Here is a 12,760-nt window from a genome sequence, read left to right on the forward strand (position 1 = left end):
CTTGCTGGTTGTGGCACTGGCTTTGTCTTTTTGTTTCTTTATTAATTCGTCGTGAGTGACTTTGTGCTTTTGTTTGAGATGGTTGAATAAATTTGTAGTGTTACCAAGAGGAGCAGCTATTACCTTGTCGCAAATCTTGCACATTATGTGCTGCGGATTCTTCTCATTCACTTTCAATCTCACTCACTGTTTTTGAAAACCAAACGACACACCTCCTTACTCTTCAGCTGCGTGAGGGAGTATGGGCTATCCTGTTAGTCAGCGGGGCCGCGTGAAATGGAATGTATTGCGCATGCGCGTTTTTCATAACTTGTGTAATGAAAAGTGGAAAATAAATCGTTCAACTTGATTATATGATTTTTGAGATCGTTTGACAACAAAATCGAAATCGTGATCAAAATTCGATTAATTGCACAGCCCTACCTTGCTTTTGGAAATAACTTTAGGTTACCACTGTTGGAAGGCGGATGGTTAGTCGTTAACCTTTGCAGCATACGATAGCACACGCTAATGTCTGCATCTTGTTGGAGCAGGTCAGCACAATGAAGACAATCATCGTTTCAACAGGCCTGCTGTTCCTAGTTATGGTTGCTGAGCTGTGATTGGACAATCACTGTTCCTGGGTGTGGTTTATTAGATGGTGAATTACAAAAATAAATATTGCCTTATTATTAACAGTAGCTCTCATCTGTTCATACAATATTTGTGTATGTTCTATGTGATCATCCCATCAGTCAGGAGCTAAATCATTCATCACCCACAGCCTGGCTTTCACTTCCTCTTCTGCTTCTATATTTCCTGCCTTTTTGTCCTATTTTCTCCCTCCTTATCTCGCCTTCTCTCCCCTCTCCTCCTCCTCCTCCTCCTCCTCCTCCTCCTCCTTTTTCTTCCTCTTCATTCCATCACCACTTTCCCAACACTTATCCTTCTCTGTCGGCGGGGTTTGCACTCTCCCATCACCCCTCCTCCTCATTCATTTGTCGTGCTGCTGAGTTTGCACAGGGCTGACATCAATCACAAACTAATAATGTTATGTAGAAAAATGGATAAAGAGACAGATTATTCTTTTTTTTCTTACACTGAAGGAAAGGAAACTTGTTTAAAATGCAGAATGGATTGTGTGTGTGTGTGTGTGTGTGTGTGTGTGTGTGTGTGTGTGTGTGTGTGTGTGTGTGTGTGTGTGTGTGTGTGTGTCTGTGTGTGAGGATGAACTGTGTATCCATGAAATGAACACACACACACATGGAGACACTGTTCGTGTTTAACTGTGTTCTGTTATGTGGTTTATTTGTCCTCCAGGGTCAGGGTACCCGTATGTTCTGGAATCCCCAGCCCACGACTTTATCTCTGGTAAACAAGCGACCGAAACAAATCGTGTCATTCCCAGTCTGCCCCCGCAACTACCAACTACCCCCCTCAGTCCTCAGCTAATACCGCCGCATTAGTGTCCCGTCATTAATCTTTAATAAGTGGTCAATAAGTGCTGCTCCAACTTTACCAGGCGCTTGAGAACAACGTATTAATGCTGCCATCAATTTAAAAACATCACATGGTTCGTCTCTGTAGATTGTGTGTGGAAGAAGCAAGAGGAAAAACAAAAGCACAAGCTTAAAATCTGATGATCCTGCACTTTACACACACACACACACACACACACACACACACACACACACACACACACACACACACACACACACACACACACACACACCTACACACCCCACTCACCTTGTGGCTTCATATTAATCAACAGCCAACATGAAAAATGTGTGTGTGTGTGTGTGTTATTCCAAGTCCGCTGTGTGTCTCCATGCCAAAAAAGACTAACTCTCCCAGCCTGGCCTTATTACAGCTAGCCTCAAGCCCTAATGGAAAGTAATAAAGAGCTCTGAACGTCTTAGTTTAGTGGTGTGTGTGTGTGTGTAGGTGTAGGTGTGTGTATGTGTGTGTGAGAAAGATGGAGATAGAGGAGATGAATGGTGCTGATTAGGCGATGCAAGCTGCAGACCAGCATGGTGGATCAATGTCTCCCTCCCCTTTGCTTCTTTACAAGAACACACACACGGACACACGCACACACACGGACACACCCTGCATGTAGTTTTTTCATCAGCTGTGTGTTGTGTGTGTGTTTTTTTTTTGTTTCTTTGCGTATTTGCCTCCAACTTTTATTGCTTTTTGTTTCTCTAAAGATTAATGGTGTCTTTGCTTCATTTCTCCGCTCCCATGTGTATGAATGCACATACACACACTGCTCTATATGTTTAGTACACACGTGTGTATACGTGTGTCTGCGTGTGTGTATGTGTTGCTGTCAGTTTAAAGAATAGCTAATGTACGTGCAATGGTAATGCTGCGAAATTGGTTCTGCGGGCAGTGTAAGCCAGCGCACTTGTGTGTCTGCAGAGGACTGCAGAACGGAAGTGCTGACTCTGCAACGGCAGAGATGGGTGGTTGGAGGGGTGGGCGGACAAAATAAAGAGAAGAGAAATGAACGGCTGCAGAGTGGAAATGGAAGGATGGTTTGAAGGAGGGAGAGGTGGGAAAAGCTAAGGTGGGGGTAGGAGGAGGGAAAACTAAAAAAAGAAAGGAGGTACTGAAAGAAAAAGATGGAGGGGGGGTGGATGGCAAAGGTTCTGGGAGTGGATGGATAAAACCAAGTGAGATGGAATGAGAGAGGAAGAGAGAAGCAGTGCAGAGAGCTAGCAGCAGGTCCCTTGGCTTTTGGTTCACCAGGCTTTCATCCAGGAAATGAAACGACTTACCTCTCCCCTGTGTGATCGGGCTGAGCGCACAAACACAGAGACAAACACATCCCCAACACGTTTAGACCACATACACACAAACACACACCCACACACTTACGCTGATGGACTCTTATTATCATTATGAGTGCCGCCATCTGCCTTTCTTGACTCTGCGTATGTCCATGGTGTGCGTCTGTGTTGGTGTCAGTGCCGAGTTAATTGTGTTCATCATTGTGATCGTCATCAGTGTTTGAGTTTGGCTTCATTGAAAATCATTACTTAAAGCATTAAGTTCATCTCTATAAAGCCAGATGAACACACATCTTCGTTCATAGAAGCTTAATTTAAATATGAACGATGCAAAAAGCCTCTCACATGAAATATGACCAATGAATGAAAGCTGGACTAATATTAAAGTGACATTATGCAACTTTTCCAGCATAAAATAACTGATTTTAAATCATGTCGATGCTACACTGACATGTAACCCTAACCCTGTCATACATACGTCTGTTTTTGTACGATGAAACTGACAACTATAGCTGCTGTTAGCTTCGTTGGTTAGCCAGGCTTCCTGGACTGTAAGTTCAGATCACTGGGGGAGTGTTAGTGTTTGTACCAAAGGCGTTTTTCAGGCCTTAGGTGGGTACAAACGCAGAGACACCAGAATGGACACTAGAAGCAGAGCTGGGCAAGCAGGGTATATACCCGGGTTCAGTGGAGGTAGAGCGTGGCAGAGGCATCGACGCAAGTTAGGAAGAAAAAGTAAGAAAGTGAATATGAAAAGTAAATCAAGGACTGGTGAGAACATTGTGAAATGAAAGGCTGATAGACAGACGCAGAGCTGAGCTCCAAAGTTTTTCGGTTGGGGATGATCCCAAAGAATTACATCACATTAAAGAAAGAAAGATGCCATTTCATTGGGGCTTCACAGGGGAACCTTTAAAGACCTTTAAAGGGGTACTTGTGAAGAAAGTTTTACAAAGCCTTTTGGTCTCCAGAGGGGGCTTCTTGTGTGATAAATTGACTCAAGTGACATTACTCGAATCAGCATTGGTTTGCTTTGAATTTGAAAATTACAAAGTGAGCTTACCAGATTTCTACAGCCGACTTAACATTTCTGCTCAAGGCAGGTTTTGACAAGGAAGAAGAATGTGTGGAATAAAAAGATATCTCTAGTTCTGCTGTCTCAATTTTGATCCTTTTTTGTAAAGTTGACCACTGCGGGTCCAACAGCGTTATAAAAGTACAATCCCAACGTATTGAAGCACTCTCTGAATGTAAATTGATTCACAGTTCCTGCATCAGCTTATATACATAAATACAGTTTGGGGGTCACACTCCCAGAAACCAGGAGTCAATGTATGATTGGCTGCTCTGTAGGATCTAAAGCTTTGATGAGACTGAGCAGAGGAGTGACCTCATGGAGAGAGAGAAGAATAGTAGCCATAGTATTGATCTTTAAATGTGTGTGCTAGTTTGGTTTAAGAAGAAAAATTGTATTGATCGAAGAGTTCAAATTGTTGGAAAAACAGTCTGAGTTTAAAGGTGAGACGGGCCTGTTGCCCTGTAGGTCTTGTAGTTTTTCATGAATGTAGAGCACTAGTCAACCCTGTAATATAAGTATCAACCAGTTCCAGAAGTGGGATCACAAACCAAACAAGTGTAGAGGTTTAAGGCTGCAGTGGACACTGTATCAAGGCAATACACTGTCTTTTGTAGGATATTTGAAGCTTTTGTGCACTACAACATCTCCAATTTACAACTCAGCAATTTTCCAAGCAAAACTTTGCACAATGTCCTGATGAAAGAGTGTTTAAAGCGAAACAGAAACTGCTCACATAAATTCAACTTAATGAGCAGAATCTAAAGTAAAAGATGTTTTCAGCCTTCGATGTTCAGCAGATTAACTCCCCGACAGTTCTGACCCGAGACAGAAACCTCATTTGGTTCTTGGAAAAATCAAAGCTACGGAACATTTATAACAAGTCCACTTAATGATTTGATTTGATGATGTTGCTCCTCTTTCTACACATCACTGCTTTTAAATGCAGAATAATATCCCAGTTGAGCGCGTGGGTTTTAGTGTTACTCTTCGAAGAAACATTAACGATACATCACACACTCTCAGGAAGCGATTACAGAGGGATGCCGAGGCTGGTTTTTTTTTGGGTAATAACTTTGGTAATTGTGCCTGTCTGTTTCTGGTTGTATGTGTGTGGATGTGTGCTTACACGCCATTACACCTCATTAAGCCTACATTGTGCCGCAGCCATAAGACGGGTGTCACAACGGTCATTGCTCAACCGAGCGAATGCTGTGATTGAGAGCAAGACGAGGCGCTTTGCCCGCCCGCCCGCGACCGACGCCGCTACAGCACATTTACATAAACATCACCTCCTTTTTACATCTCATTAGCATAGAGAACACATCAACATGAAGAAAGGAGCAGAGGAGGGATAGATAGATGGATTAATGAATGGATGAATGGGGAGGAAGGGAGAAGATGCTACAGTTATTGTGTGCTGAGGGAATGGAGATGGCCGTATTAAGTACCAGAGGAAACATTCACAGGTGCAATGTTTCATCACCCCAACAACATTTCTTTTCTGCTGCCAGGGGCCAATTTGTCTTGCTAGTTTTTGCCCTTTTCTTCTTATACTTAATTCCGGTCTCTCCTGTGCCGCCTCTTCTCTTGTCTTTATCTGCAGCTGCCAAATCGGCTCTCTTCCAAAGATACTTTAGTTCAAAGAAATCACACTGATCAGTTGATTCACTGAAGGCGAGGAAAATCCATGTTAAGTTTTGTGTGTAACAACTTTGGTCAACTTCAATATGCTAATTTGTGTTGTTGACTAATTGCAATCCATCTTGAAAGTGCTGAATTGAGAATCCTGAGCCACAGAGACCAAAAAAGGCTATCATTAGCTGCACTGCGTCATTATTGCTTTTTTTATAAACCTGTGCTGCAGAAATAGGAACTGGTCCACAAAAATATACTTTTACTCGTTTGCAAACATGAATCTGTGGTAGAAATCCATCTCCCAAGTAAACTGCCGCAGCAGCTTGCCAACTGTTTCCAAAGCTTCCTGCACCTCCTCTCTTGGGAGGAGGCGTCAATGATTTAGCTGTAGAACTTTTCTGATTTGAATGGGACCAATTTATCACTTTGCCAGTCTTGGGTTTGGACACAGAATCAAATATGGCAGCATGAGTCATCTAAATTGTGATGGAGGTTAATGCCTGATCATGCCTTTTGTTTTGTATTTATCTCTCCTCTGGCTCACTATTGAGACAATGAGACTAAAGCAGTTGAAGCCATATTGAATGTATGCTGGCACATATGGATGTTTGCAGTGCAGCAACAAAATTCAAGGCTCTAAAAGTGCGAAGTCAATGCTCGCTTTAAACTTTTACTTTGTTCATGTGCTACTTACAGGTCCACTGTGAAGCTGCAGATTGCAAACGACTGAATACACCTCACCTCTAGGAAAGCTTGTATATCCACCCATTGATATTTTAATCTATATCGATGTATTTTCAAACATGATATAGCACTAGACCATATCGTTTATATAGATATAGTTTATTATGCATTAAAATGACTATACATTTCTTCCCTTGAGCCACCAATTTGTTTTTATTTATCCTTTCCCTCTGTCCAGGTCTCCCTCTGCTCGTTGACGTTGTCACGTCAGGGTCTCCAATGACTCCAGAAAAAAGAAAAAGTTGCTGGACCACTGATTAGTGTGTCAATAAATAACCGAAGCAGCAGGGTTAGAGGTGGTGCACAGGTCTTGACCTGTGTGCATTGTGGGATTTGTAGTACGAGTGGTGGGAGTGCGGTTTATTAATGTATGAAATTCTCTGGCCACAGAAAAAATATCGATACATATCGAGTATCGCCATTCACCTAAAAAATATCGAGATATGACTTTTGGTCCACATCACCCAGCCCTCCTGAGAACCTTCATAGAATAAATGGTCAGTTGCCTATCTATATGAAGTCTAATCTAATTAAGACGGTGGTTTCAAACACAGCCAGGCATTTCTAATTGAATCTCTCCCCAGCGGATGAAGCCACATAATGAATGTGGGAGCACATGCACACAAAATGTGGCTAGGCCTCATTGGCATGACTGTGCAGAATTGAGGCATTAATGGTAGGCTCTTTTACCCTTTACACCCATATATAACTGTCACCTTGCATAACAAATGAGGGGCTGATTTGAATAATTGGGTTTTATAGGGGAGAGGTGGTAGAGAATCTGCACCAGTAGTGATTTTCCTCTAAAGTGTGCGCGCGTGTGTGTGTGTGTTCACTCTGCCTACCTCCTGCCCTCATTTTCAGCATAATCACACTAGAGTTAAAGTGATATGCTGGTCTTATGATCCTGTTCTTTTATTAAAAATGACTTTTTGGTTGCATTGGCTCTTCCTCTGAGATGACTGATACGGTGGAGTTTGACTCATTACGAGAGGCCCTTTTCCTACTGTGCCATGTCAAAATGTCTTCCATGGAAAAGGTCTATTTTTTTTTTTACAAGTAAGCCTGAATTGCATGAATTAGACTGAATTACATGCAACTTAAAACTATAAATGAATGAATGAAATGCAAAATAAATATGGGAGTTAATATGGAGGCAAATGAATATAAATTAATTTAAAAAATAAATAACAATTTACACAACAGTCCATTAATTATCCACCGCCTATAATTTTTTTCGGCTAATGGGCTGCTGTTTGGTCAGTTTCTGGTTTTGCCTGTACAGTTCAGGAGCAGCAGGTCTCAGTTTGGACAGCAGCTGCTCCAACATTCTACTTTCTTTCTGTACTGTAGTGTATTAGCATTAGAGTAGCACCACAGCAGAGCAGACGGTAGTGCACAGAGCGTTTATCTAGTAGTAAAATTCGGTATAACTCATCCGATTCTAACTAGTTAGAAAACTTACATGGTTCTTTTAATGGCAAATGTAATTATCAAGTTATCTATTTATTACATTTTGATTTTGCTAGCTTTGGTCCTACCCAACACTCAAAGCAGTTTATGCAGTACAATAGTGATACTCCCTTGGATGTTTCAGCAATAATGGCCAGCCTTGACTTCACACGCATATGTTCAGTACATCACCATGGAGAACCAGTTTGTGCTGGTCACGTATTTGCCATTATATTTGAGTCAAAGAGCTAAGCATCCATCTTTTGAAGAAATATGTACGCTGTGATCTTTGAAAAGCCCTAAAGATCATTCAATGACACTTACTGCTACTCTGAAGACTTTTCCAACTGTCTGGATAAAAAATATTACGTCTGCTGTGCAAGTTTTAAAAAGATATTTAATGTCTCGTGCAAGTGCAAGTGCAATACTAAATTTGCTGGAATATCCCTTTTTATCAGTATTAAATATCAGGTTCCAGTGGCTTCAGTCCTAAAATAGTCTTTAAAATTGTATCAATCAAACCAAAATAAACACAAGCACATGTGTTTGTACATACTCACAGTTTCCTAATGCCAGCCAAGGAACTAGATGCACTGTGTATCCAAGGCAACCTAAATTAGTCCCAGCAGGTGTGTGTGGGCATCATGTCTCTTTGCTGAGGACAGAGTGAACAAGTGGGCAAGCAAGAATGAATGAAAAGAACAGAAGGAGAGAGAGGAATGAGAGAGAGAGGTGAGAGTGCAAAGAAGGAAACAAGTGTGGAAAAGCAGGAGTGGAGGACTCGTAGACCTGAAGACCTGAGAGGGAGAGAAGACGAGAGGCAAAGTCAGAGGTTGAATGTGATTAGAAGAAAGCAGAAGAAGGAGAAGGAGAAGAAGAAGGATGGGAGAGGGAGGGAACGAGGAATGATTGGATCAGGGAGGTGAGGGATGAAAGGGGAGAGTGGTGCAGAGGGTGAGTCAGAAGGCAATGAGAGTGATTGGGAACTAGCATGCTGCTTATTGCATGCCATGAAGAATAAAGTCAGCAACCACTCTGCAGTGTGTGTGTGCGTGTGTGTGTGCGTGTGCGTGTGTGTGTGTGTGTGTGTGTGTGTGTGTGTATGCACTGCAGAAAAAGCTATTAAGCAATAACAGCACAGACAGAGCTAACTAAATTACATCTCCAAAAAGACAAGACTTGCTGCCAAACAGACATACACACACACACACACACACACATACACACACACACAGACCGTGTTTAGCAGTACAAAGAAATCATGTCTGCACACATGCACGCTCTCAGACACAAACACACGCAATAACACTCACTTACATTGACTAGTGTCTTGGTGACAGAAGGGGTCTGAGAACACAGACGGCTTGTGGGTGAGATGACGCACAAGCGCACACACACACACAAATCTTAATAGACACATGTATGAAGCCTGTTTCTCTGAATTTTCACAAAAATTACCATGATGGAGAGCAAAGGCAATCAGTGTGTGTGTGTGTGTGTGTGTGTGTGTGTGTGTGTGTGTGTTCGTGGATTTTGTCACAGCTTTTGGCAGCGTTTGTGTGTTAGACAGCTCCTGAAGGTGTTGATTGGTGAACGTGTGCATGTACGTGTGCGATGGCGTGAAGGAAGTGTGTGTCTGCATTTTTCTTTCCATCCCTGTAGCATGCGTCGTTCACCTCCTCTCCGTCTCTCTGAGGTGTCAGCCTGGCCCCGACTCTGAAAATGTTTTTGCATTTTCCTCATTAAATATATTCCAAGATGATCGTGCCTTTGGTGCTCTGTGCTAACACTGTTAAACACTTCTTTATTACTCCAGAGTGTGTTAGGATAACACCTACCTGTTATCACTCAAAATGTGCCACCAAATGGTATCACTGGCTGGAAGCACTTCAGCTCCCCACAACATTTAATGGTATAGAGCATTTTTCAATGTGTTCATTATGTTCTCATTAACTACTCTACTTCTGTGGTTGGAAAACAAATAAATGTCTGGCACATGTGTAATGTCTGTGAACAGATATCTGCACATGAATGATGAATCTGTAGGTAAGGAGCCAAGATTTCCTACCAGAAACCTCCTGGTTGTCAGAGTTGTATTGACCAAGTGGCCTTTGGTTGCAACAGTCCGTGTGGAGAGCAACACATTGACCGAAATACAGAAAAAGAACTGGCTAATGTCTGATGACGGTTTTGCTTTTTATTAAGTTTTCTAGAATCATATGCAGATATCATAAGAGTTCATACAGTAGAGATCAGCCAGACGAGTCATTCTTTAGTATAAAGTGGACTGCAGGTAGCCCAGAAACGTTGGTCATTGGGTTCCAAGACTGGTATGTGCGTAATGTGGCGCACGTCTAGAGGCGGTGTTAAAGGAATCTAGTATATTGTGCAGCCTTGGGAAATGTAGTACATTGGCCGCCTAACCCCCAAATTCCAGTTCCGGGTACGGATGCAATGCCTTCCGTGTGCGCTGCGGTCGGCAGAGCAATATGCGGCCATTCTAGTCAATGTTTCAACCCCCACTGACCCCAGTGTGGTCCAATTCAGAAGTGTCCTGGAAGTTTGCATCTGCTCTGCTCTGCAGGGAATATGCGTCTGTTCTATTTCTGACGGACTGCGCTAGCAGGCTGCGTCAATTTGCACAAAGCACCTTGAGGTGGCCAGAAGTCAGACAAGAACAGCACTGAAGAATCCGGTCGGTGCAATTGTAAAAACAGCCAAAAGAGAAACAATTTAACTACATGGCATATTTACATATTTACAACCACGTGAACCAAGAAAAACATGACCAAATCTGAGAAAGTTATTAAAGTCTGGCAGCCAAAACGCTCGAGAGGCTCCTGGTGGGGTTTGAAGTCATATGAAAGACCAGTCTACCCAGACTCCGTGACAGCCAGATGTTTTCTTGGTGAAGGTGGATGCCAAAGAGTGACATTATTTGAATTAAAGCAACAGTTCCTCAACAGGTGAAAGTATCAAAAAGAATGGGAATATTCATCATATTGTTCTGCTTAAAGAAAAAGAGTGTTTGTGTTTTACTCATTACATTAAATTAGTACATTAAAAATATAGAAGGCTATTAAAAAAATAGTCTGAGTGTTACATAAACATTGGTTCTATATGCTCGAGATTAAAAGAGAAGCGGGGGGTAAAAAATAAAAAGTGTGTGTGCTGTGAGTGTCATTAGTGTGAGGGGCTCCCCACTGCTCCCAAGTGTCATTTCCCTACGGGGGAGAAAAGGGAAACGAGGACAAGCCTGGAAGAGGGGGAGGAGGAGGGGGGGGGAGAAATCTGCTGTACTGAACAAGAAGCATTATGAATTATGGTGTGTGCGTGCACATCCTAATGAGTCCCCATCAAATGAATGTTTTGTTCCAGCAATTAGTCACAATTAGTAACTGCGTATGCATGTCTCGCACACAGTGTTATACAGTATATTAGCCGTGAATCTGAGTTTCCTGTTTGCTTGGGTGAGTATAGCAGATCTGTTTTGTGTACATGTGTGTATGTTTTGTGTTTGGCTTTGTAGTGCCTCCATTTTTCTGTCAACTTTTGTGCTGTGCATTTAATAATAAGAGTGTCATAGATCAGTGTAGTCCGTGTTGTCCTCAGCCTCTTCTTGTCCCCTTACATAATAGGTAATCAATTTTTAACATACAGTGGCAATAGTCTGTCAGTTTCATAACATGTGACATGACATCATAACGTGTGTTTTTCATAACCTCTACTGGTGGTGGTCGCTGTCATATACCTGTCATCATATTTCTATCCCGTCTTTAATCAAAATGCTAAAACGATATGCAGATGACACTCTAAGGTCATTCCTGAATGAACAAACAAATAGTGATATTTAAAAGGGCCAGGTTACCTAAATAAAGAATCATAATTTGTCACTTATCTTTAGAGGTATCTATCAATGTCAAACTGTCAACTATGAATGGAAATATGGCAACATAGAGGTGTTGCATTTACTTTAAATAATCTATCTACAACAACATATTGAAGAAATCATTTAAATACATATTGATGAAAACAATGTGAACCCTGATCAAATAAAACAAACAAAACAAAAAGCAATATCTGCTTAGATAACACTAGAGATAAGTAAAGAATATGTGCTTTTATTTTAGAGAATTGACCTTTTTCGGAAACCACAACCTTTCCAGGTCTTATAGATTTCTGTAATTTCCCAGAAAGAAACTTAGACTTTAAATTCATAAGAAGGTTTCCCAGAAAGGACAATATGATTTGCTACTAATTATAGGTCAAACGTAGACAGGGTTTAATTGGTACACTTTCAATTAATTGCTAACATAAGTGACACCTCAGGTCAGCTGAACATACAGAAATGTCACGTTTGATTGGAGGCAAGCATATGATTATTACATTATGGAAATTCCTCTAAAAGACAACGTACTCAGAGCTTTGACTCTGTTTTTCTTGTAATAAACATCAAACATGGATCTTTAAAGGAAATGACTGATCCTTAAAGCATTATTCAAATTGCCAAGCTCCGTCTTTCCTCTGGTTTCATTGTTGTCTATGTGTGTGCACTTTAGATCGACCTCTTCATTCACCTTCCACCACTGAAATTATAAATTTCATTTCATTATCAAAATTGTATTGACTCACTCTGCTTTTATACTCATCAGAACAAAGTCAAACAGGATTTAGGATGGAGTGACGACATGTTTACTGTTGCTCAGTATGTCAAAAGCTGACCCAGCAACTGTTAATGGCTGTGCCAAGTTCTGGGTAATGTAGTTTTGATGTGTGTTTCTGTAGCCCCTAACATGTAATGTTTGTGTTCCTGCTAATCTCTGTAGTCTGCACGGTTCGCTGTCAGAAGTTCCTGATCTCGCGGGTCGGGGAGGACTGGATCTTCCTCATCCTGCTGGGACTCCTCATGGCGCTGGTCAGCTGGGTGGTGGACTTTTGCATCGCCATCTGTCTACAAGGTGAGGCATGGAGGAAGGGAGGGAGGGAGGGAGAGCGGGAGGTATTGGATTTTGTACCTACAGGTTGGGGCATGAACGACGGAGGAGTCAAAGACAGATGACTTCAGTGGTAACAG

At 41.8% G+C, this 12,760-nt stretch overlaps 1 protein-coding gene across 5 annotated transcripts in view; it reads left to right on the forward strand.

Annotated features, from left to right (window-relative positions):
• clcn2c (chloride channel 2c) overlaps nt 1-12,760 on the forward strand; it is a 160,136-nt gene that overhangs the window by 67,866 nt on the left and 79,510 nt on the right. For 3 of the 5 annotated variants that reach the window (XM_019270105.2, XM_019270106.2, XM_019270108.2), the window contains exons 3-4: nt 1,300-1,350; nt 12,513-12,644. In XM_019270105.2, coding sequence (XP_019125650.1) covers nt 1,300-1,350; nt 12,513-12,644 — 183 coding nt within the window. The remainder of the gene's footprint in view (nt 1-1,299; nt 1,351-12,512; nt 12,645-12,760) is intronic. The other 2 variants (XM_019270107.2, XM_010733277.3) reach the window with 1 other exon arrangement.

Source organism: Larimichthys crocea, chromosome VII (assembly GCF_000972845.2).
Source record: "Larimichthys crocea isolate SSNF chromosome VII, L_crocea_2.0, whole genome shotgun sequence".
Taxonomy (NCBI): Eukaryota; Metazoa; Chordata; class Actinopteri; family Sciaenidae; genus Larimichthys; species Larimichthys crocea.